Raw genomic sequence first — 25,730 nt, forward strand, 5'->3', positions numbered from 1 at the left:
GACCACTGATGGGTGACTTACAGGGATGCAACTAGGTCCCCCTCCCCTGGTTTCCACCCCGTTTCCACATAGATGGCTCTACCAGAGTGTCCTGTGAGCACCCACAACTCCCCCTGCACAAAACCAAAAATCACACTTGATAACCTCAAAGTATCTCTCTGTCCTTTGTTCTTGAGCTCAGTCAGTGACCCCATAATCCATGCACCGCCTAAGCCAGGACCCTCACCCTTCTTTCTCCCCAGCCCCCCATTTCTCGCTCAAACCCATCTCATTGGTTTGCCCTTTAAATAACTCTGGAATCCATTCTCTGCTGCCACCAACACTGCCTCAGCCCGGAGCCTCCATCCAGCACACTTGCTTTGGGGGGAATGTATGAGCTGTGGGTGCAGGAGGCCTGGGTTCTGATCCCGCGGCCCTGGCTGACCCAGGGGAGGGCTGCCCATCTCGTGAGTCTCCCTCAGTCATGGAAAAGGAGCCGTGACTTCTTGGTGAGGTCTGGGCTGGGTAACGCAGGACACGCCCAGGTCCCCTCCTGCCCCCCAGCACTCTCCAACACATGGCAGGGCCCCCTCCTCTGTGCCAGCCCCCTCCAGGCTGTCCTCGGGCACAGCCGTCTCTCCCCACACCAATCTGATCAGTCCATCTGGGACTTGTGAGCCCTCCCTGGCTCCTTTGAATCTGCAGAAAGAAGTTCAAACTGCTTAGCGTGGATGAGGCCCCTGGGGAGCCGGCCCTGCCTTCTCTCCTCAGTCCTCTGCGCCTGGGAAGCTTCCCCTGATTCCCTCTCCTCTCCCCTCTGCCCAGATCCCTTTCTGGCGGTGACTCTACCTGTGGCGTATCGATTTCCTGCATCTGGCAGAATTTTCGGGGTGTGGATCAGTGTCCCCTGTCCAGTCTAACATCAGGGATGGGCTGGGGCTGCAGTTAAGCTCTGTGCTCCCAGACTCCTAACTACACTCTGATGTTTGAAGGGAATTTAGAGCAACTTTGGCAAGGGGTGCCATCCAGCTATGTCTTTGTTTTTTTAATATAACTTTTTTATTTTAACTTTAAAAAAAATATGTGTCTTTATTGATTTCAGAGAGAGGAAGGGAGAGGGAGAGAGAGAGAGAAACGTCAGTGATGAGAGAGTCATTGATCGGCTGCCTCCTGCACGCCCCCTGCTGGGGATGGAGCCTGAAACCCCAGCACGTGCCCTGACCGGGAATCGAACCTCGATCTCCTGGATCCTAAGTCGATGCTCAACCGCTGAGCCACACGGGTTGGGTTCTTTGTGTTTTTTTTAAATTGTCTGTGGCACTGATTTAACACAGATAAAAGGCCAGTTCAGCTCAGGCAGTGTACGTGTAAGGATCTCTTTGCATTTTATTCCAGCCAATGTATGCATTCCCGTTTACAGGCATTAAACCGCGTGCAAAGGTTATTTTTCTTGAGCCCGTCGTTCAAACTGTTGTTTCAGAGTTACCCTGCACTTTAAAAGTCAAACGGGTGCACTCCTCAGTCCGCTCTCACTTAATCTTTTTTCAAATAACGCCGTGTTTTTGCTCTCATTTCCGATCCTGTTTGCCTTCAGACTTCCTTCGGGGATTTTTGTTTCCTATGTCTAGCGACTTATTTAAAAAAATGCATTGAGTAGCTTGTTGACCTCGTGGCGCCTGACCGTCCCCCTTGCTTTTCTGCAGCGACCTACGAGGGTTTCACGCACCTGGTCATCGCGCTCCCGGTGGCCATCGTCCTGATAGTGGGGGGGCTGGTCATCATGCTTTACGTCTTCCACAGGAAGAGGTGAGTGACACGGTGGGACCTTCAGAGAGTCGGGGGGCTAAGTGGTTCAACGATGGGAACCTGAGCTAGGGTCAGGTACTTGAGGAAATGGTTTACGGCTCAGAAAACCTGATTTTCCCAATTAAATGTGCTTCCAAATGTGATTTTTCCAATGAAAGGAACAGAGCACATTTTCCTAAAGCTTTCCCACACCTGCCCTGTTGGCCCTGTTGATCCAGTCACCCTTTAATTTCCAGCAACATCAGAGGTGATTGTTTCTTTCAAAGCTCTCTGAGGCCACCGAGCTCTGCTCACCCCCTCTCCTAAAACAGACGTAATAAAGATGCACGTGTACGCGGAAATGTGCGGGGACGGGCTTTGTAGGCTAAACGTTGTCCCCTGTGGCAGGAACGGCGGCAGACTGGGCAACGGAGTCCTGTACGCATCCGTGAACCCCGAGTATTTCAGCGCGGCTGACGGTAAGCCTCAGCTCGCCGCGTGGGCCGGGGCGGGAGCGCTCGGGAGCGGGGCCGAGTCAGGACACGGGGGCCGCGTTACCTGGAGGTAACCTGCCTTCGTTCACACTCCTTTTTAAAAAAAAAAAAAAAATCGGAGTTTTTAGCAGTTTGCCAAATATCTAGAAAATTCTGGACCGCTTGGGGTGCTCCGCGGGAAAACAGGCTTAGAGATGAATGTGGCCGGGGCGCAGTAATCAGTCTCTTTAATGGCTCTGGGATTTTATGCTGGAATGAGAAGAGCTGTCATTGGATTGTGGACACACAGCGGCAGATATGCTTTAGCTGACAGCACAGTCCCTTTTTGGAGCTAGTTTCGGCCGGAGTTTCATATCATCGTAATTGTCTGTGATCGCTTGTGGCTTCTCTGTCTGCATTTTTTTTTTATCTTGCAGTTTTTTGGCTCATTCCCTCCTGACCGGGGTCCTAGGATTTATACCCTCACGGCCGGTCCGCGGTCCTTTTGGTCTGACTGATGGGGGCCATTTGGCTAACTGGCCGAGAAGGTCCCACTTGGGAGTTGGGTTGTATTTGATGGTTATTTCTTTTCTTTTTTTTCTGTCTTTTCTCCCTACGGTCCTTAAGTCTAGGAAAGTAAGTTGGGGCGGGGCACTGGCCATCGGGTCTGGCGACACTGGTACCATTCAGGGGCACTTGGCTTTGTCCCCTTTGATCCTGGAAGGTGGCCTTTTGCATGCCCGTCTGCCCGTCTGTCCCTAGGTGGGGCAATGCAGGGCCACACCCTCTGTCTGCAAAGTTGGCGCGAGACTGTTCTAGAGAATCCGCTCCGCTTTTAAATGAAGCGGAGACTGGCCCTTGTCGCTTTGAGGACAAGTGTTCCGGAAGTTTGGAGAGAGCACGGAGACAGTAATACAGACGCGGTGATCTGGATGCCGACTGTGCGTCTTTCCGGAATGCTTTCAAAACGTGTCCCGGTTCTTCATTAAAAACAAAACAAACAGAAAGCGAACTTACTGTCCCCACATCCGAACTTAATGTATTCGGCCTTTTGACAAGCGCCTCATAGCTTAGTGTCCTCAAGGGGCAACACAGTGACATTGCAGTTCAGAAATGCTTTAAAAACTCCCTTCTCCGAAAGCTAATCTGCGTGTCACGCTCTCCAGGGCACCCTGACAGTCCCCACAGGCAAGTGCTGATAACATTGTGCCCAGGCGCTGGCCGAAGTCAGGGCTGTTGGGCTGAATTTAGAGACAGGGATTATAGATACTGGCTTCAGGGACCTGCAGGGAATGGGTGTGACTGGTTCTAACTGCGCGTTTTACCGGGTGCTGCAAAGGTGCTTCTGATTAAAAGCAAGCCTGGATTTTCTGAGATAAATGGATATAGACGGTCTCTTTATACTTTCTGAGGGGTGTTGTGAGTATCTGCAGGTTGTCTCGCATACGTGCTCCCTAAGCAAGCATCGGCCCCTTCTCCGGGGCTGGAAACCATCTAAGCCACGTGGAGGGGCCCCTTCCCTTTGTGAAATTCCTAAGCACATATGTACTGTGGAATATGAAAATATAGGCGAAAGAAAATTCTAGACAGACTAATACAGTCCCTGTCAGACACTCCTCAGGTTCCCTCTCAGATACTGAGCTATCTCCTGGGTCTCGTTTGTAGGCCTCTTTAAGACAGCACTTAGTGGTAAATACTGAGGACTTGGGGTGTTGGAATACAGGTGCCAGCCCCCGGCTCCTGGCACATCCAGCTGAGGCCCAAGGTTAATGTCTGAAAGCACAAAAGCAAACAGGTGCCACCCCAGGTCCCAGTCCTTCTGCGTTTCTGAGCCAGGATCACATCCTTTCTCCCACCGAGTCGCCCTGCAGCCTGCGAGGGCCCCCCAGGCAGGGCGGCAACGCAGCTTCCGACGAAGATTCTGATGGAAATTTCTTACGGAGCTTATGGAGCAGGTTGATTTCATTTTACTTTTCACCCTACGCATCGGATCTGTGCAATGGGTCCTGTTTTGTTTTCTTTCGTCCCTCCCCCTTCCTTCCTGCCTAGAATGATTTGTTTATTTATTTTCTTAAACCAGATTGAATATGACCAGAAGCGCAGGCCGGAGAGGAAACTTATTCAGGCTCAGTCATTACCCCCCGGCCCCTTGCCACAGTAGGGGGGCGTCCCCGAGTTCACAGGGCCCAGGCCAAAGCCCTGGGGAGACGCCTCTGCTCAGAAGTGTCCCTCCACGCTGGTCACCACGGATGCCCTCGGTGCCTGGGCTCAGTTGCTTCTGGGCCTTACCAGATGCCCCAGGTCCTTGGTGAGACTGGAGACACTCTGCCTAGACCAGACCGCTGCTCCCAATGGAAATATAACGCCAGCCCCATATTTTTCATGGTAGCCACATGAAAAAGTTAAAAGAAGCAGGTGAAGTCAATGTTAGGCGTATGTTTTAAGCCCAAATTATCCGTTTTTAATATGTAAGCGGTGTCAAAACGGTTGAAATATTTACACTATTTTTTTGCGCTCTGTCTTTGAAACCCAGGGTGGATTTTATACTTAGAGCACGACCCCAGTTGGCCTACTTCCCGGCCCTCATTATGTGCTGTTAGCATCCTCGGATTTTCTAGGACTCCTTGAGGGTTTGAGATCCCAGCATTTGAGGGGTCCGGCCGCCTTCTGAAATCCACAGCACGTGGGACGTTTCAGAGCGGGACACCGCTGTCCCCCGGTGTCCTCCTCGGCGGGCTGTAGGAAGGGGCATCTTGTACCCGCCGCCCCAGAGGCACCCCCAGGGGCCCCTGCTGCGCCGGTCTCAGTCCCCTCCTGTCCTTCGCAGTGTACGTGCCCGACGAGTGGGAGGTGGCCCGGGAGAAGATCACCATGAACCGGGAGCTGGGGCAGGGCTCCTTCGGGATGGTGTACGAAGGAGTTGCCAAGGGCGTGGTGAAGGATGAGCCCGAGACCCGGGTGGCCATTAAGACGGTCAACGAGTCGGCGAGCATGCGTGAGAGGATCGAATTTCTCAATGAGGCTTCGGTGATGAAGGAGTTCAACTGTCACCACGTGGTAAGAGAAGGCAAACCTGACACGGGGAGAGTGTGTCACCAGAGTCCCCGGGGTGGCAGTGGTTACTTGTGCATTCAGTGACTCCCCCATCTGGCACCCGGCGTCCCCAGTCACCTCACTGCTGCCTTCAGACGCCTGTGCATGGGGGGGGGGGGGCGCCCTCTGGGTGTGACGCAGGCCCTGGAGCCCTGTGGCCCTGCCCCTGGTGTGGGGGAGCGACAGGCGTGGGTGCCCCTCACCCCCTGAGTCGTCCTCTGTGCCATTCCTCCAGGTGCGCTTGCTGGGCGTGGTGTCCCAGGGCCAGCCGACCCTGGTCATCATGGAGCTCATGACTCGGGGTGATCTCAAAAGTTATCTCCGGTCCCTGCGTCCAGAACTGGAGGTGGGTTTTGATTTTAACGGACTTCGCACGTTACCTGTTCTCTTCCGTTGAGAGCCTTCCCCCCAGAAGATACTGTGTCTTGAAACCCGTTCACGTTGAAGGTTCCTGGCAGCGCGCTTGGCTGTAGGTCCTTTACGGGGACAGGTCCCTCCTGCACGGCCATCCCTCCCTCATTCCGCCTGGAGACCCACGGCAGCGCCGCGTCCTCTGTGACGCCTGGTCTGTCCCCCAGCCAGGAGTCGCCCTCTCCTCGCAGGCTCCTACCCCTTTGCCCGGCCTTTTGTGTGGTTTTCCGAGTGTGTCCCTGTCTCATCCTGGGCACCGCCTGCAGTTCAGGGCTGGGTTGGTGGCAGGCTGCCTTGCACCAAGTGGGTGTCAGAGTTCAACGTCAGTTTGAGTTGGGGTGCACAGGCCCCCTCCCGCCCCACACGTGCCCTTCCCTGAAGTCTGCGCCTTCGAGACCAGGAAGCTGAATTTGTCAGGCTCTGCCCCTGGGGCTCAGGCCGCGTCCTGAGTCTTGCCTGTGCTCCGGGATGACAGCCGCCTCAGCGGCACGATCTCAGCTCCGTCTAGTAAAAAAAAAAAACACCAGTCTCTGCTACGAGCTTCGAATTCTAAGCCTGCCGTTTGTCATTCGTCACCCTGGCGTCCCCCCTCCTGTCGCATGAACCCACAAGCCCGCTTTCTAACACATGGGGGCCTGACTCCTAAGGGAGTAATTCTAAGAACAGACTGGTGGATAAATTCTTAGAAATAACACCAGGAACATCTGCCTCTCGTCTGGCAGCCTCGGTGGTCCGAGTGCGCGCTGTGACCCTGACTCTGCCGGGCTGAGGAGCTCTGTTGGGGCCGCTCGTGTTCCCAGAACGCTCCCCGTTCCCCACCCCTTTTGAGTTTCTGCAGCCCGTCTCTGTTTGAGCTTAATCTTTTGTTGCCTTCTTTTAACTCGTAGCTTAACCGTGTCCCAAGTAGCAGTTCCTTAATTCCAGTTCCGAGTACCTGTTCACGCGCGGCCTCGTCAGTCACAGCAGCTGAGCTGGGCTCCCCACGTGCCCACCCTCCGCTCCACGCAGCAGGGGTCCCCGGCCCCCCGTTTTGCCCGACCCAGAATAGAAAACGCTCGTCCCAAGCCGTGCGGATCGGTGTTTCTCTCACAGCTCTGTCATGTGGGTGGCCAGCAGGCGCGTGACTTGACCGCGAGGCAGATGCTATGGCCTCTGTAATGACATGTTCCTTCTGAGCAAGTCCTGATCCCCCAGGAGAATGACCTGGGCTGCCCAGACTGAGCAAAGTTGGATTTGCAAACCCAGAAAGAATGTGGGGAGGAAAAAAATGCCTAGATTCTCACGTGATTTTTTTTTTTTTCCTTTTACTCTCCAACAGAGAAACCCCTCCCTCTCACCTCCTAGCCTGAGCAAGATGATCCAGATGGCCGGCGAGATTGCAGATGGCATGGCGTACCTCAATGCCAACAAGTTCGTCCACAGAGACCTTGCTGCCCGGAACTGCATGGTGGCCGAAGATTTGACTGTCAAAATCGGAGGTGTGTCCTTAGCTTCTCAGATCTGAGCAAGAATTCAACTCGCGCGTATTTTAGGGGCCCGAGTCGGCGTTAGCGTGCCTGTTTTCAGTGCAGCCTGTGAGCGCAGAGGCTTGCTCCTAGGTTGTAATGTCATCGCCTCCAGTTGATAGTCACAGGCCCAGCCGGGCTGGCTCTGATCCTGACAGCGTGTGGGCACCGCGGCCCAGGTAGTGGGCAAGGCTGAGCTGAGGCCAAGGCCCCTCAGTTGCTTCTCCTGGTGTTTGCGGCATTTCTTGGCAGAACAATTCTAAGCATTGGTTACCGAAGTAATCAAGGCAGTGTCCTTGGGTGACTTTGCCTTGGGAATAAAAGTTGCCTTCCAAAGTACCAATATTTCCTCCAGTTTTCTGAGGATACACGGAGCATTTTCATCCCCCCCCCCCAGGGGTCTGTGGAGTTTCCTAACGGTGAAGCCCCTGCACAGAAGAGCAGCAACAGGGAGGGGTAATCCCTCGGGTGAGGGCAGATAAGCTGCTGGCTGGGGTTCACACCCAGGCTGATTAGCCTCTAAGCTCTTGTCACACTTACTTAACTGACCAACCTGCTGGTGAGACCCCCTGTGGCCGCCACCCACTGTGACACCAAAAAAAGGGGTTGGGTTGTATTTCTGATCACAGGTTAGGATTCATTTCAGCCTTCAGGTTTGGCGTTTGCTTTGGTCTTTCAATCTGCCTGATAAAACACACACCACCTCAGGGCTGCTCGGGGACCCACCCGCTCTTACCAGGACCCTCATCTTCCCAGGATAAGATTAGGATGGTTCAGAAAAATACCACTTATTTATCCAGAAAAGCTGCGGACAAAACTATTTAAAATTAACCTCTTTGTCTAGCTGTTGAACTGTCTGTTCGGGAAACCCCCACCTTCCTTTCCTAGTGTTTTGTTCCATTAGCAATGGTTTCGAATGAAATGTTTTGGCCCTTTAGTGGACCGTAACTCTCCCTCCTGAACAGTTTCCAAAGGAGGGGTTAGTATCTTGATGTTTATTTGTGGGTGCTGGAGGTAATGAATGGAGCTATGTCCTAGAGCAGACATTCCTTGGTCATCAGTTACTCACTGGGGAGCCTCCGGTGTGTCCCTGGATTTGGCCCTTGGAGGCCTCCACACGTTTCGTGCCTCTTGAAGCCCAGAGACTGTCCTGCCCCAAGCTGTTCGGGGAAGAGTCTCTCTGGCCACTGTCTGGGCTTCCTTGGTGACCCCACTTGCTTCCCCTCCCTTCCCATTCCCCCCGCTTCTCTGCGGGGACTCAGCTTGTCCCCACGGGGATGCTGACCGGCTCCCCTGCCCCAGCGCTGCAGAGCCAGGTGGGCCTGAGCTTAAATTCTGGTTCTGCCCCTGCTGGATGAGAGACTTGGGGCACGTGCCTTACTATGTTATGTGCCTCAGTTTCTTCACCTCTGAAAGGGGGATGACAGTGTAACAGACCCATGCAGTGGGGGGCGGGAGCCTTACTGGACGGCAGGCGGGCACATGCCTGGCACGGGCAGGTCCCCCGTACTGGCCCCTGCGGTCGTCACTGCCCTCCTTCCGCCCCTCCCCGGCACGTGGTGGGAGCTCGGCTTCGCTCCTTTCTCCCCCGCTCCGAGCGAGGGGCCATTGTGTCCCTTGCCATTTGAAGTCCAGATCGCCGGGGCCCGTGTAACCATGTGGCACATTTTATGGTGACATTTTCTTTGCACTTACAGGTTTTCTTCCAGAAATTTGAAGCTCTTTTGTGTTAGAGGAAATAGCTTGAGTTCTCGATTCCCTGTTTTACTTTCGGCAGAGGCGAGTCCTCTGACGGGCGCGTCCCTGGGCTGGGTCTTAGGGAAGACCTTACGTTTTCCCCTTTACTAGGGCTCAGGACTGTTTCCCATTGCCCAGCATCTCATGGGTTCTAAATCTGACAAGTAATTGTACCAGAGGCAACGGGGTGATCCTTGGCATACAGAGCCCAAGCAAATGATGTTGGTTAACGTCCAGGGATTGGTTTGCTTTGTGGCCTTACCTTTCTGTGGCCGAGGTAGAGACGTGAATGTTTTTCAAAGGAGAGCAGCCCTTTCTCCCGGGAAGGAGCGCGGGAGAGTCCCTGGGAGGGAAGGGCTGTGTCGCCGAGCGGGAAATCAGTCTGACAAAGCAGCAATAATTTAGGGTTATCAAGCAAGCCTGCCATCAAACATAATTACGTGACATCTTCTAGAGACATGGAAAATGGGAGACATTTTCAAAAACGAGTGGGAGTATTATGTTGAAAAACATTACTGAGTAATAGTGCCAGGGGCCTGGTAAATAGCATCTCTTAGGATTCTTACTGTCGTTTTTTTCATCATGAATTGGCGCTCAGCATCCCCCTTATTAGACGGGGAACCCACGTTCCTCCCTGTGGCGATGGGGCAGTGCCGTCGGGTAAAGGAGAGCCAGGTTGCTTCTGCCTCCCAGTAGGTAGAGGACCGCGCGCGGATGGCCTTGGTCCGCGCAGTGCATACCCTTGAGAAACTCTGGAACTTGCTCATTTGGTAACTGCCTCTCATTTGAAATGCAATAAAGGGATTCGCTTTTTAAAAGAATCGGATTGTAGCCCGGCCGGGCGGGGCTCAGCGGTGGCGCGTCGACCTGGGATCCAGGCGATCGGGGTTCGATTCCCGGTCGGGGCACAGGCCCGGGGTGTGGGCTCGATCAGTGACTCTCTCATCCTGGATGTTTCTCTCTCTCTCTCCCTCTCCTTTCCTCTCTCTGAAATCAATAAAGATATATTTAAAAAATAATAATAATAAAAATAAAAAAAATAATAAAAAAAAATAAAAAATAAATTTAAAAAAAGAATCAGATTGTAAGGGTGTTGGGGAGCAGAGATGCCTTGGTGTTTGCTTGTTTCGGCCTGTGAGGCTGCGGGCCCCGGACGCGGGTGCAGGGCCTCCTCTGCAGCAGCGATGCCGCCTCTGAGCCTGTGCCCCGGGAGCTGCTCCAGCGGCGTAACTCTCCTGCTTCTCTCCGCCGCGCAGATTTCGGCATGACCAGGGACATCTACGAGACCGACTATTACCGGAAGGGAGGGAAGGGCCTGCTGCCGGTGCGCTGGATGTCCCCCGAGTCCCTGAAGGATGGCGTGTTCACCACTCACTCCGACGTCTGGTAGGAGAGGCCTTTCCCGGGACGCGGGCCCCTCCGGCCTCCGCAGGTCCCCCTGGCCGGGTCCCGACAGCTTCGTTTGCCTCCCGGTGCCTGCTCCCCGATACCCACGCCCGGCGCTGGCTCAGTGATCCGTGGGCCACACCGCGTCCCTGGGGCCTTCCTGCTGTCGGAGGGCTGGCTGAGGGCAGACGGCACTTGTGGGATGGGAAGAAGCTGCGGGACCCACGTGCCTCTCCGTCCTTAGCCGCTCGCTGAGCGGCTCGGAGCCCCCGGCGCGGGGGCCGGGACATGCCCGCAAACCTCGCCTCTCTGCTGCTCCCCGCCTGCCTCCTCTCGCTTTCTCTTTCACAATAAATGCATTCCCTGTGCGCGGGCAGGGGAGCTGCCTCCCTGGACCTTCCGGTTGCAGGCATCGCTCTGTTCAGACCTGGAGGGCCTGAGTCTTGATGTGTTGCCCTGTTGGTCTCAGTGCCGTGTTGTCCTTCAATGGGCACAAAGAGATGCAGATATAAACGTCCCCCCGAGTAATAAACGTCTCTTGGGGCGGAGAGCTCATCCGCAGAGGACGCACGGGACTCCCGGGGTCCCTGTTATTGGTGCGATTCCTCAGCGGCGGCGTGGCCAGGCAGGCGCGCCCTGAACGCGACTGGGGCTCTTGGCGCGCTGAGGCCCCGGCCATCTGCCTCCCAGAGCGTCAGCTGGGCCCCTGGCCGTCCCCCAGGGAGATCCCACTGCTGCCGTGTTGCAGCGGTGGCCTGTTTACGCAGCTCTCGGGGGGACCGCGTGGAGCAGCTATGTAAACAGTGCCCGGCGTCATTTCTTGCTCAGCTCCTGGACCTTCCACAGTCCAGGGGCCTTGGGTGCTGTTTTGAAGAGAGGTGCGAATTGCAAATAGCGTGTGAACATCACCTGGCAAGGAGCGATTGCTTCTTGAGCTCCAGTCCGAGATCTGTTTTGCAGTCGGCCTGTCCCAGACGGTTATCTCCTTACTGTCACCACAGTGCTCGACGTCACATCGAGATGCAGAGGTGGTGACGTGAGCTGGGAAGGCACCTGTGTTTTGCAGATGACAGCCTCACCTTTTTAAACGTTATGTGTCTGAAATTTCCCTGTGCATGCCTTACTGTTTTAATTTGTCCTGCAGTAGTTGGGTCTTCTAAACCAACAGGCCACGCTGCATGCACGGCGGAGCCTCACTGCTCCTCCTGCTAACCTTATTCCCTGGCTGCCCCCTTGCCCTCAGCGCAAGTCTGTGCTAAGGATTCTTCCTTGCCCGTGATCTTTCCTGCCCAGCCGTGGCACCCTCCTCGATCCCCACCTCTGAGGCTGAGCCCTTCCCAGGCCAGCAGCTCCCCAGCTCCCGGGGTGCAGGCCTCCCCCTCCCTGGCCCCACTGGACCTGGGAGATTTTCACACCTCCGCTGGATGATTCTATTGTGCAGCCAGCACTGAGAGCCACCGGGTAGAGGTTTCCCAAACTGGGAGCTTGTCAGACAGTTTGACTCTCCCAGACCACATTTGAGGCCACAGATCGCTGTCCTGGCAGGACCTGGTGATCCACATTGGATTACTTTGGGATAAAGCACGTTTGGGAGACGGCCCTGTCCTCACTTGGCTTGCTTGTGGTTCAAGTTCAAGGGCCCCTGAAGCTCCCTGCCCTTCAGCGTCCTCAGGCCCCCAACCAGGGCTCCGTTACTGTGCAGGAGACACGGTGGCAGCAAATAAGGATGGATGTCCCACTGGGGGCGCGGTGCCTGGCGCGCTGGCCGGCACGTGCTCGGGGCCAGGTGGAAGGACGCTGGCAGGCGGACAGCATGGCTCTCTGCACCCTTTCTGAGGCCTCATGTCGCTCTTCGCACTGCAGGTCCTTTGGAGTCGTCCTCTGGGAGATTGCCACGCTGGCCGAGCAGCCGTACCAGGGCCTGTCCAACGAGCAAGTCCTGCGCTTCGTTATGGAGGGTGGCCTTCTGGACAAGCCGGACAACTGCCCCGACATGCTGTACGTACTGCCTGGGTCGCCGCGGGGCTGGGGGCGGCGCCGGCGAGGCGTATCCTGGAAGGACCTGTGTCCTTGTGCGGGCACCTTCTTTCCACTCTGTCTTCCTCAGCCCTGTAGTTCTGATCTGCAGTTTGCACCGCGGTTTCTCAGGCTGGCAGCTCCGTGAAACATTTGACAAGGGCAGTCCTTCCTTTCTCCTTGCAGAGTTTTAAAAAGAGGCAACAGTGACTCTTTCCTGGGGCTCCAGAGCCGGTGGTGCACCAAGCTCTGTGGTCAGGACGCCCGTGTGCACTGTGCAGGGTGAACCTCTTTCCCCGGCACATCCAACATTGCTGCCCCCACAGTGGGGTCCCCCAGGCTCCTTCTGTGTCAGGTGTTTACAAACTTCATAAACCATGTGGCGACGTGCTCTCTGGAGCTTCACTCGGTGGCGTGTGTGGGCCGGAGCGTGTTCAGCTGTCCCCCTGCAGACACGCCCCTGGGCGTGTGCAGCTCTGGGAGCGGGCAGACTGGTCTCCTTACCCCTCTTCTGTGCAAAGGACCCCACGCAACTCTTAGTTCCTGGGAGTGTCTGGTAACGGGGAGTGTCCATGGTGCCTCGTGGGCTCACTGCTCTGCGTTCTGAGGAGAAGCCCCTCTGCTGGCAGCGGTGGGAGCAGCGGAAGGCAGGGGGCGCTGGGCGTCTTTCCTGGACCGAGCAGAGGAGGGTGTGAGGTGTGCTTTGGTTGGGTCATCAGGTGCGGGGCAGGCACAGGCGGGGGGCACTGGACTTGCTTTCAACATGCACGTGGAGGCAGGGCTCAGAGATTCTTCTGGACCCCAGTGGGGGAAGGTCGGCTGCCACTGGTACCTTGAGAGCAATTCAGGAATTCTCCAGAAGTGCTTGTCCGGATAGGTTCAGCTCCGTAAGGAAGGCAGCATCCATGCATCAGTGAGAGTGTGTGTGTGTGTATTGGGAAAAGGGGACCCCACTGATCAGCTGAGCATGGGCCTGGTCCGGGAAACCTGCATGTGTCCTGGGCATGGGTAGGGGCCTCAGTGACAGGGGGCTCCACTTTCCAGAGGACAGTGTATAAGGGGGGCCCAGGTTTCCTGGGTCCCTCATCAGGGAACTTCCCAGCACAGCCTAAAGTTGGAAAGGAAACAGTAGGCCACTTAGAACATTTTCTTGCGCAGCATGGAAATTCTTTCTCTCCCCACCTGTATTAGTTTTCTATTGCACTATCACGTTACCGAAAACCTAACAGTTTAAGACGGCAATAAGCATTTATTGTCTCACAGTTTCTGAGGCTTGGGAATCTGGGAGCCGCTTAGTTGGATGGCTGTGGCTCGGGGTCTCCCGGGAGGTGCAGTCTTGCTGGCAGCCAGGGCTGCAGTCATCCGAAGGCTTGACTGGGGCTGGGAGCTTCTCCCAAGGTGCAGCACGCATGTGGCTGAGTGCCATGTGACGTCTGAGTTTCTCTTTGATGCTGCTTGAGGGTCCCCATGCTGCGCAAGTGGTTTTTAGAGCCGGGCTCAGCAATATTTACTAAAAGGTCAGAGAGGAAATATTTTCAGCTCTGTGCGCCCATCCGATTATGATTGCAAAAGTAGCCACAGACGTCACGTGAGCAAGTGTGGCCGTTCTCCAATAAAACTTTATTTTTGGATTCTGAAATTTGACTTTCACATAATTTTCATGGCTCAAAATATTATTAACCAGGCTAATCCTTAAATAGGTGATGTTTTAGCAGCTCACAAGGTCCCAGAAAGCAGCTGTGGGATGTGTTTGTGCGGTTTGGGGGGGGGAGAAAGATTGTTTTTGAGCTTTGTCTTTGACTCAGGGAAAAGTTTACCTCTGAGAACCTTGCAGGACTCCTAGAGCTGATCCAGCTCCAGGGAAGCGGAGTTTTAATACTGATTTAATACACCTGGGAGCAGCCCACCTGCCGTGGGAAAGGCAGTCCTTCCTGTTCCCAGCGTAGAGCCACGAGGAAATTACGCGGAGTGGTTACTCTTGGATATTAAATGTTTAATCCAGGAGGCATCTCTGCTTTGCCATCCAGAACCCCCTTGGGAAATTTTTCACCCTTCTAAGAATAGATCAGAATGAAAGGAGGCAAGTTGGTTTCGCAGGGAGTGTCTGTGTTGTCCTCACGAATTTATTGATGAGCTTAGGTAAGGAAGACGTGTTCTGGGAGACGGTTCTTTTGTTATAAGAAAAAAGAATGGACTCTTGTTTCCCCCTGGGGAGAGGAAAGTCGCTGAGCCCTTGGGAATTGCCCGAAAGCCCTGCTGGGCCTCCATGGTGGAGAAAACCACTTCAGTTACGGGTTCCAGCCGTCTGAGCGGGCACCCCCAGGGCAGTGGGGGGCACGGTGCATGACGGCCGCTGGTGGCTTCAGCTGTTTGGTGCTCCCCGGGCGCAGGGAGGCCGCATCCCCTCAGTAGCGCAGAGCCCAGGCTTCAGAGGAGGTCTCCATGGTCCCGGCGTCCAAGTGTCCAGGCCCGGGAGTCTTAACACCAGGACTCAGTTTGAATGAACTCAGCAGGTGGCACAAGAGCCAGATTCCTTGTATAGTTTGCTGGCAATTTCGTGTTTTAAATTGATGAGGAAGCTCATTCTTAGCCTTCTCTTGTGCTCAGGTCGCCACACTTACACTGCCGATGTCCTTGAGCTCCTCTGGGTCGTGCTGACTGCTGGCCTGGGGTTTGCAAGCATGGTTTTTGTTGCTGGTTTTGTAGGACTCGATTGCTCAGGTAGGATCCGGCCAGGAGTGGCTGCTCCTGCCCAGGCAGCCTTGCGATGGGCTTCCCGTGGTCCACGGGGCCCGCATTTGATCTCCGCCTGAAGACAGAGTACAGGGGGGCAAGGGGTCAGGAGGGCCCCGCTGTCCCGCTGCCCCTCCCGGCTGAGAAGTGGTTCATACAGCAATCTTGGCTGTCGGGGGCTGCCGGGAGGAGGTGGCAGAGGGCACACCGAGCCTCTGGGTCGTTTCTGGAATCTGCCTCTTTGCTGTGCTGGTCGCTCATCACTGGGACAGGGTGGCGTGCTAAAGCTGGGCTGCCGGGCTGCAGTGCGCGCCTTGGTTGTGCTCACCGCCTGTGGGCACGCGGCAGGGCTGGGAAACTGAGGCAGGCGATGCGCAGGATGGTGCGGGCGGAGCAGTCGTCCCCCAGCCTCCTGGGTCCCGCTTGTCTGTGTGAGGCTGCCCCGTTCGGTCTTGTCCCTACCCGGGTACAGGGCTGTGCGGCACCCCCCCCCCCCAGTGGGGGAGTTCAGTGGAGGACACTCAGACTCACCAGAGCTGACTGGCTGTAAAAAATGTGCTTTTCTAAAGAGGAGTTCTATCAGCTCATAAATCCTTCTAGAATCCACTGGAAAGTTTTCTTGTGGAGACAGTGTAAACAACGTCTGGAATCCCACAAAGTCAGAAAGACTTCCTTTTATGGACAGCTCTGGAGGGGCTGGGACTCTGGAGTGGTTTAAAAGTGGCCCCACGTGGCCCGTGTGTGCTGATGTCACTCACAGGGCTCCCCTGCTGGTGGCACCTCCTCAGCCGCGGGCCGTGGGCGCAGAGCCAGGGTGTGTCACGAGTTCTCGGCCGTGGTCACACTTCTATCCAGGGTGAAGCCCGTCAGCCAGAGAGGAAATCACAGCTGAGCCTTAGAGGGATTTCGTGGATTTCTGGGGGGTCCTTTTTCTTAGGAAGTAATGGGGGACCTGTGAAAGGAGCTGCTAGTTTATCACTGCAAACCCTCCACAGCACTGTGGCTGTCGGGCGACACAGGACAGGGAGGGTCTCCTGGCGGGTCGTGGATTCTCTGTTCAGGAAAAATTCCTTCTTTGGAGGCAGGTGGCCTTCAAAATGTGGCCTCACTGTTTCCCAGAGGCTCCATCCCAGCTCCACCGTCACTGGTTTGGGGACCTTGGACAAATGAGTTAATCTCTCGGCACTTCCACTTTCTCGTCTCCAAAATGGGGTATTTTCTAGTACCCCTGCTTTCCAGCCTCGTGAGAATAAAGCAGCTCGCAGATCCAGCTTACCCCGACCCCGTGTGCTGCTGAGAGATCGGCCAGCGCCAGCCTCACGGGCACCATCGTGGCCTGGACGCAGGTCGTTTAGTGGGGAGAGGACGATTGAGTCACTCTTCATATCTTGCCTGACGCTTTTTCTGCCGGAGCTGGGGTGGCAGGCATTTTCTGTAAAGGGCCACACAGTCCATACTTTGGGCTCAAAGGCCAAATGGTCTCTGGTCCAGCTACTCAGCGTGTAGTTGGAGCTTGAGAGCAGCCACAGACACTGTGTACAAATGAGCGAGTTTCTGTTGCCACAAAACTTGAATTATTAAAACAGGCAGCAGAGCCGGCGGCCAGCCTCCCTCCCATTCCCACCCCCTTGGGGCCACATCCTGACCATCTGACTTCCCCTGACACCTTCTCCCATGTCTTTCAGGGTAGCTGGCCTGGTAGGCACAGGGGCTTTCCCTGTGCCCCAGGGGCTTCTCTCCTCAGAACTTTCCCTGGGGCCACAGGTGGTCTGTTGGTTGAGCGCTCACCCTGGCAGACAACTGGAAGCCAGTTTGGGGTGCCTTGACCGTCCGTCCTAGATATGAGGAGCTCCAGTTGGCTTTTTTTTTTGGTGAAAAGCATCTCTTTAGCCAGTTCTGTGTGTGTGTGTGTGTGTGTGTGTGTGTGTGTGTGTTTTAAAGCAGATAATAGAATTTTCCAGCAAGAACAGAAGTGAGGGAAGGCACTTTGGTTCCGAGCTCATGTGAGAGGGCCCTTCTCGGAACCATGGCCTCCTCTGTACTGGACATTTGCCTGTACAAATGCCTGGACATTTGCTCGGTCACCTCTTTCTTGCTCCAAAGGTTAATTAGCTCACTCTCTCTGATTCTGGTTAATAAGCAGCAGCCTCTTGTCCTACAGCCACTCTGAACCCTTGCCACAGCCTTTCCTGGTTTGGGGTGGCTGGCTGCACCCCGGCTGCGTGCCTCCTGCTCTCTGGGGGCTCAGTCCCATTGCTGGGATGACTCCCTGTGGCCCCTGTGACTGAGGGCTTCACAGGTTTGCGGGCCAGGTGCCACCGTGGCCCAGCTGGTGCGCTCCGGGTGCAGCTCGGACCTCGCACATGTTCTCTGCCTGCCCCTGGCTTGTGCAGGGACTGGAGCACAGGGCTGTCCCTCCCTCGCTGGCCTGGTGGGGTCCCATTCAGCTCAGTAGGCAACCTCTGCCCCGCACTCAACTAGCCATCTAATGGACACTGTGCACCTGGACGTGTCCTTCTCGGGAAAGGGGAATCTGGGTTTTGCGTGGGGGTTTTGCATGGGGGTAGGTCCTGGGTCTTGGGTGAATATGGTGGTGGGAGAAGTCAGGAGAAGCCGAGGGTTACTTGGGCCATCGAGATGGAAGCCAGAGGCCCCGAGAGGGGGCAGAACTGCGATCAGTGCGCTCACTCTGCACGTGGAGGCGGGCGGAGTGCAGCACGCGGCCCGGAGGCGGCTGGGCCCGGTGCAGCCTGGCAGGTGGGTGCATCTCTGTCCCCCCCCCAGGTTTGAACTCATGCACGTGTGCTGGCAATACAACCCCAAGATGAGGCCTTCCTTCCTGGACATCATCGGCAGCATCAAAGACGAGATGGAGCCTAGTTTCGTCGAGGTCTCCTTCTACTACAGCGACGAGAACAAGCCGCCCGAGGTCGAGGAGGAGATGGAGATGGAGATGGAGATGGAGCCCGACAACATGGAGAGCGTGCCCCTCGACCCCTCGGCCTCCTGCGCCTCCCTGCCGCTGCCCGAGCGACACCCCGTGTACAAGGTGGAGAACGGCCCCGGCCCCGGCCCGGGCATGCTGGCCTTCCGGGCCAGCTTCGACGAGAGACAGCCGTACGCGCACATGAATGGCGGGCGCAAGAATGAGAGGCCCGTGCCCCTGCCCCAGTCTTCGACCTGCTGATGTGGGTCCCCGAGTCTCGTGCAGACAGTGATCTGTGTGCACGCTCGGTGGGTGGGGGGAGCGAGTTCTAACAATCTGTTCACAGCCTCCTGTACCTCAGTGGATCTTCAGAACTGCCATGCTGCCCACAGGGGACGGCTTCTCTGCAGTAAACACACTTGGGATGTTCCTTTTTTTCAATATGCAAGCAGCTTTTTATTTCCCTACCCAAACCCTTAACTGACACGGGCCTTTAAGAACCTCAGTGGCAACACTTAATAGCAACAGGACACTTGAGAATCGAGTCTCCTCACTCCTTCCCTGTCTGTCTGTCTGTCTGTCTGTCTCTGTTTCATAATGGAAAAAACATTTGCCACAAACCCAGCCCGGACGCCCTTTTTATCAGATTGAGGAAATGGCTGTCCCTCCCTGTGGCCCCATCTTGTTCCCATACACACCTGCCCATCACCGACGTAGGTCTTTATAAAAAAAACAACCTGTAGTGATGGCATTTTTTAACTGTATCTTTAACTTTTTTTAGGGACACATGAAATTTACCAAGGGCCATCATCCCTCCAAGGTTGTTACCATTTTAACGCTGCCAAATTCTGCCAAAACCCAGGGCTTTGTCCCTCTCAGCCCCTGCGCTTGTTTCCTGGTTAGCAGAGGCACAGGCGAGCATGGTCTCTGGTCTCTCCTGTGAGAGCCACGCTGGCCATGCCTGCCGTCTGACTGTCCCCTGGTGTTCTTGTCCAGCCTCACGTCCACACAGGTCAGTTTGCTTTTGACGAGGTTATTATTCAGGGGAATTGGACAGAGTGGGACTTGAAGTCAGAGAAGACGGGGAGAAGCCGCCCTGGCTTCCCTGTGCCACCTCCCCGCCCCCACCTCCTAGCCCCAGGAATTCTGTAGCAAGCAGACCCTGTCGAGGGAGAGCCTGGCAGGCAGGCTTTCAGCAAAGGGCCCACGTGCCAGTCTCCTGCCCCACCAGGTCCCCCTCCTGGCCCCCAAGGACACAGATGAGAAGGGGTGTCCAGGGACTGAGCCCAGCTGTTCATGCAGCTTTGCAGGGAAAGCAATTCAGACCACACAACAGTCAGAAGAAAAGCAGTAAATGGATTCAAGCATCCTCAGCTTTGTTGACATTTCCTGTTGCTAGGACTTCTCCAGGGTCTTACAGCTCTATGTCAGACCACGAAACATTTGCATACACGTCTTTAACGTCACTTTTATAACTTTTTTACGGTTCAGATACTCATCTATACGTCTGTACAGAAAAAAGAAAGCTGCTATTTTTTTGTTCTTTTTCTCTGTGGATTTAACTATGAAAACTTTCAGGTCTCTCCCTCTCCCCTCTCTGCTGTCGCCAAGAAACTTCCTGTGCTTTGTACTAGACTCCGTGACTTTCTCCCTCTTTTCCCAGTAACTGACACATGTAGGACATAATTTGCCACGAACTGTTCGATGCCTTTTTATAACTCACTCCCCCCGTCCCCGCTCCCCTGGCCCCGGTAGTTCTGTTACAACCTGTAGGCTCTGTGAGGCTGGCGAGGGACGTAGGTGGAAAGGGGGTCCCTCCTCCGCCTGCTCTCACACAGCATTGGAGCCTGTCACCCTGCCAGACGTGATACAAGCTCAGGTCAGGACACAGGTTGAACACTTCACACGTCCTGTTCAGTGTTTCTAGTCACAGTGCAGGAAAGCCGCCCCTTCTCTTTCCCTGGCCTTCGTTTTGGTTGTGACACACATATATCTTTTTTTTTTTTCTTTTTTTTTTAATTCTTGGGTACAACAGCAGTTTGAACTGCAGACACTAGTCTTTGGATTACATTTTTTTTATTTGTTTCCTTTTAAGTGGATATTTAATCCTTCCATCCTATGAAAAACAGCTGCTGGGTCCAAGGGTGCAGCAGAGTGTGGTCCAGCGGGCCCCTCTGTGGCCTTCCGCCACCACCCTCCAGACCGATCTACCTGTTCTCAGAACCAGGAAATCCCCAGGGACCTCCTTGCACGGGCAGGGAGCGGGCGCAGGGGCAGCTCCTCGCGGTGTCGGCAAGCCCGCCGCCAGGTCTGCCGGGCACGCCCGAGCTGAGCCACAGTGGCCGAGGAGCCCGTGCTCACTCCAGGGGACCAGGGCCCTGGCGCTGGCACGCTTTCCCTGGCCAGGAATCCAAGTCCTCAGGGCCCGGGGGTCTTTTGTTAAGTTTTTAGCACTTCTCACCAGAATGATGACAGCATAGACTTGCTTCTGGGATGGAAACATTTAAATTATGAGTAAGAACAAAGTTCAGATGTGATGATTGCTAGCTGTGACTAGAGATTCGATTCAAGAAGGAAAGTTGGGAGTGCTGGTGCTCGTCAGTAGATTCAGTCCCAGTATTTTCTCTAGCCTCTGTCCCATAGTTTGTCCCTTTAAAAAACTGAGTAAAAGAAAAAAGTTAATTGAGAAGGTATATGTAGGAGTTCTCTTTTCTGGTTCCAGTTTCAATTGTTGGAGAGAAGCCCCTTATGAATTGAAATACTGACAAAAAGGGTTTTTGCGTGTATAAGAAGGGACAGTTTTTGTTTTTTGGGTTTTTTTCAAACATTTATCTACCTCACACTTATTTTTTATATGTGTATATACAAAAAGGAATACATCTCACATTTCTCAGCACCTGACAATATGCCATTGATACCGGTAACCTCATCCACCCACAGGCGCACACACCCGTGACGCAGGGCCAGGCCAGGCTGTGTCCCAGGGTCGCAGCAACACTCTCTCCCCTCTCCTGTCATTTCAAACAGCTTGCCTTTTCCTGAGCTGTCTCATCTGGCCTTGCTTTCTTCTTCTTCTCCTAACTCGGTTCCCTAAGAGGTTGTGAGGTGTCAGTATTTCCCCCCTCGGCCCAGTGTCCCCGCTGGTTGTCTTTGAAACCAACTGCTTTGTGCAGACAGACTGGCGATCAGATTCTGTCATTGGAAGAGCAGTGGTTTCCCGGGTTTTGAGGGCAGGAGGGGCCGAGGGGCAGACCGTCTCCGTTAGCATCCCGCCTGCAAAGGCACAGTGTGTGGGTTTGCTTCAGCGGGCGCCACTCTCGCAGCCCCGGCGAGAACCGCAGCAGCCTCAGCGCTGAGCCCTGCCCGCCAGGCCTCCTGCTCGAGAATGCAGAGGTCCCTACCTCCCAGCCCATCCCTTCCAGAATGTACTGCAGAGAAAAGTCCCCGTCCCCCTCTCCAGACTGTTCTCTCAACTTCACCCTCATTTCCTCCTCCTTCCCAGGGGAAAACAAAGATGTACCAAACCTTCGGGCTGGAGAGGGTAGTGGTCAGTGCCAAGCCTCCTTCTGGGGTGTCGCCCCTCCCACCAGGCCGTGCCTCTGTCCGTCCTGCTGCTCACAGGGGTGGACGGCACATCCCCCGATTCCAACAGCTGCTCTCACAGGCACTGGTGGTTTGATCTGGGCGACATGGGGGGGCTCTCCAAAGTGTGGGCAGCTCCTTGAGAGTCCCAGTACTGCAGCTAAGCTCAGGGGCAGTTCCCCTCTTGCAGGAACACCCCTCTCCTCTCCCAAGTCCCCTGGGACCTCGAGGTCATTGAGAAATACTGTCTGATCAGGGTTTTCTTCACCCACACTGTAGGTGACCCCTTGGAATAGTGGCCTCTCCTCTCTTTTGCACATACCTTCCGGTTTCCACAACTGGATTCCTACAGATCATTCAGCTGGTTATAAGGGTTTCATTTAAACTGTCCGAGTTGTTGGTGTCATTATGTTTTTGTTTGACGTTGGTGGTTTTTCTTTAAGTAGAAAGCAAACACTAACAGTGTAGTGCCCATCGTAACAAACGCTTCAGAAACAAATAAGAGCAACGCTTGCTTGGGTGATGGTGCAGTCATCTTACTGGACCAAACCATCCACCTGGACTCTGCCGAGGCATCATCTATCCAGTTCCAGCCTGACTGTATGCTGACTTCCCCGCCTCTTCTGGATTTTTCTCTCTTGTATGCTCCGAATAATTGACTCAAACTGAGCTGTGGCATTTTCCACGCAACCTCCTTCTGACAGCAGCTCCCACTGCTTGAAGCGACACGAACGAACCACTGAGGCACATCGCTGAGCGGATGTGAGCATTAACACATTGTCACGCGCAGCCCTTCCCCGAGGCAGCAGGAGCTGGCGTGTTCTGGAGACTGGACTGCAGCTGGGTGAGACCCAGACCACCCAGGTCTCCTTTATGGGTTATCGTGACGTTTGCTACACAGTCAGAATGAGATTCCTCCTTGGGAGATAGAAGACGGGGTTCTGGCCAACACTGGCCTCCCCTTCCAGCCTGTTTCTCGTGACTTGGAACAACATCTCGACGGTCGGAGAAGCAGCTTGGTAAAATAGAAAAGTGGTTATTGTGGAACTACCCAGTGGCAAAATCCTTGGCATGAACTGGTGTGTTTTGGTTGAAGTGAAAGATTCATGAGCCAAGTATGATGCCAAATCCTAGGCCAGTTGGTTCCACGGAAGCCTTCCTCAGTAGCCCACCTCTATTGGCAGGTGGGCATGTGACCCAGGCCACTCTCGTGGCAAGGTCACACTAGCTCAGTGGGTGAGAAGGCTAGGATACTCGGTCCAAGGTCCTCGCTGTCACTGCTGGGTCCTCCCAGAGTGGCCAGAGTATGGGAGGCAACTCCTTTCCAAAGCGTAGGCCCTTTCCAGTTGACAGTGGCCCTCCATGCTCTGCCTTGGTCCTTCCCAGCAGTCCCAGTGACACATTTAAGGTTTGGGGCTTGTTCTCTGGGTAAAGTTTGTTGGCTGTCCTTCTGTTTCCTGGGCTAAGCAGCGTTGGGAGATGTGGACCAGAGAGCCACTCGTTAAGAGCCAGTGATGAAAGGCAGACTTTCTCACTCCACTCTGACATAGTCGGTACGAATGAGAACTTCAAGAAAGGATGTTTAGATTGAACCTCTCTGTTGCCAGAGATGCTGAAGATACAGACCTTGGGTAGGCCAGAGGGCTTCTGGCCTCCAGCTCAGATGACTAGTTGGTCATTTAGAGGAAAAGCAGATGACCACTCCTTGATGGTGGAATGATCAGGCAGTAGGAAACCACTGTAACAGGGGTCCTGACGGGGCGAGAAGAGAATTGCGAGCAGAAGGGCCCGGGGCTTGGGAGAAGTGTGGGCCACGCTATGAATCTGATGGTTTCTTGAATGCGTTAGACCACATCAAGGCTCAGGAGTCATCCACGGGCATTTGTATTCAACAGATAAGCCTAACATCCTACATTGGGAACTGTTATTGCGGAGTTAAGTCCAATTGTTCAAGGACACGAACTGCACCGCGCCCGTCGGTGGTCAGTTCTGGGGCATGACTTTAGGGTTTTGTTTTATTTTGTTTATGCAAGAACATGATTACTCATCTGTATGGCCATGTTTGTGTGTTTCTGCATCTTTCTGGTAAACGTTGTTTTAACTAGTCACACATTAGCATTTTCAATAGGGCTCTCAAGTCCAGTAGATACGGGTAGTCAGTTGACGAAGATCTGGTTTACAAGAACTAATTAAACGTTTCATTGCATTTTTGTAAGAACATAGCATAATTTTATACAACGTTTGTAGTTTGTAATCGCCGAAATAATTTAAACACACTTTTATTCTCTGTGCAAATGTGTGCTTATAATCCATTTTTTTAAGACACCTGTTTACTAGTTAGCTTTACAATATGCCAAAAATGTATTTTTCCCTGCCCCAGGCCGAGGTTTACCCTCTTTACCCCTATGCTTAGTGCCCTAGTTTATAACAAAGGGATGATGGTGATTTAAGTAGTTCTGTATCTTCAGTATCTTGGTCTTCCTGAACCCTCTGATTGGGAAGGGGATCATCTTGTACTGGTCATTTCCCTTTGCAGTGTAGCTACTTTAACAGACTGCAAGAACCTCACTGGCCAAGGAAACGGCAGAGGTGTTGCTGCCCAGAGGTGCCTGCGGCACTCCTGGGCGTCTGGTGTGGCTGTGACCATTGTTGTGCAGGCCTCGAGATAGAGAGTGTGGCTGCACAGCTCATGGTGTCATATAATCACCACATCCAGACTTATCACAAAAGATAATTTTGGTACGCGCAGACTGCTTGCTTATATGCCTCATATCGTGATTAATGCTTTGTTATAACAAGGAAGAGACTCTGTTTATTTTTTAGGCACAACACCGAAGATACATTTTTTCCAATATATATTAAAAAATTCTTTTTAATAAAAACTACACAAAAAAAATTTTTTTTAAAGCCTGACTCCATTTCCTCTATCTCCCACTGGACTATGGGCCATACAACTCCACAAAACCCCATCATTGGAAACATGTGGGTGTTTTGGGAGAAAGGTCCAGAAACATTGTTTTCTGTTTTCTACTTTGCATTCAGATGTTTGACACTGTGTAGACACATCCACAGGTGGATAGATGTCCGGTAAAAACACCTGTCTGCTTTCTAAGCCAGTGAGGTTGAGGTGAGAGGTTTGCCAGAGTTTGTCTACCTCTGGGACAAAATTTAAAAACAAAACAAAACCGGAAGGCGCGATGGAATGGACGCATCGCAGATCATTCATTTTCTGAGTTTTCTTGTTTAAAAAAAAAAGTTTTTTACAAAAGGTTTTTAAAAATCGGTCATTAACAAAGCCAATTTGTTACTTAAAATGACTTTCTGTGTAAAAGTTATTCCTAAAAAGTTCTTGTTTATATACAAAAAATCAGTAGCCGAAAAAAATTTCGATAACGTTTTTGTATACTCACTCTATTAAGAATTTATTCCTGTTACTGCGATATACTCTGGATTCTTTACATTATGGGGAAAAAAAAAAAAAAAAAAAAAGAAACTTTGTCTATTTTGAATGGCTGAAGCTAAGGCAATTTTAGTTTATCTTACTCTGCTTTTTTCTAGTAGCTAAAGTACTACATGGTTTAAGTTAATAAAGGACTTCTGTATGCATCTGTGGCCTCTGATTTTGTTTGCGCCTTCGTGGAAGAATCACCAGGCTTCTGAGGCAGGGACACTGAGCTGCTTGCATGCAGCCTGCATGTTCACACATATGTCACTGGAGGTGTTCTGGGTGAAGGCTCTGCTTTATTTCTGACAGTGGAAGCCTTGTAGCATGCAAACTGCTAGGGAAGGCAGGGAAGCTGTTCTGTTTCTCAATCCATGAAATCAGCTAGAAGAGAATTTGAATACCTAAAATAGAGATCTGTATTTCAGTTTTGACTCATCTGTAGACTTTCCCTACACCTTCCACTGACAAAAGTCAGGCCAAGGGGGCAGGCTTGATCTGGCTGACTCTGGGGCAAAGGACTTGACCTCCACATTTCCATGTCGTTACCTCATGGCCAGTGTACCTGCTCAGAGGGGCAGGGGAGAATGCGGTGTTCGGAAATGTTAGTTTCCTTACGCTGATGCTCTCCGCCTGCCCCGAGAACTCTACAGTCCAGGCAG

At 53.5% G+C, this 25,730-nt stretch overlaps 1 protein-coding gene across 1 annotated transcript in view; it reads left to right on the forward strand.

Moving 5' to 3' along the window:
- Positions 1-25,232, forward strand: part of IGF1R (insulin like growth factor 1 receptor) — a 202,930-nt gene extending 177,698 nt beyond the window's left edge. Inside the window, exons 14-21 of the mRNA XM_016200615.2 lie at positions 1,683-1,785; positions 2,173-2,243; positions 5,065-5,294; positions 5,566-5,676; positions 7,060-7,219; positions 10,240-10,369; positions 12,233-12,367; positions 17,903-25,232. Of these exons, the coding sequence (XP_016056101.1) occupies positions 1,683-1,785; positions 2,173-2,243; positions 5,065-5,294; positions 5,566-5,676; positions 7,060-7,219; positions 10,240-10,369; positions 12,233-12,367; positions 17,903-18,305 (1,343 nt within the window). The 3' untranslated portion in view covers positions 18,306-25,232. The remainder of the gene's footprint in view (positions 1-1,682; positions 1,786-2,172; positions 2,244-5,064; positions 5,295-5,565; positions 5,677-7,059; positions 7,220-10,239; positions 10,370-12,232; positions 12,368-17,902) is intronic.
- The last annotated feature ends 498 nt before the right edge of the window (positions 25,233-25,730 follow it).

This window comes from Miniopterus natalensis, chromosome 22 (assembly GCF_054644295.1).
Source record: "Miniopterus natalensis isolate mMinNat1 chromosome 22, mMinNat1.hap1, whole genome shotgun sequence".
In the NCBI taxonomy this organism is placed as follows: Eukaryota; Metazoa; Chordata; class Mammalia; order Chiroptera; family Miniopteridae; genus Miniopterus; species Miniopterus natalensis.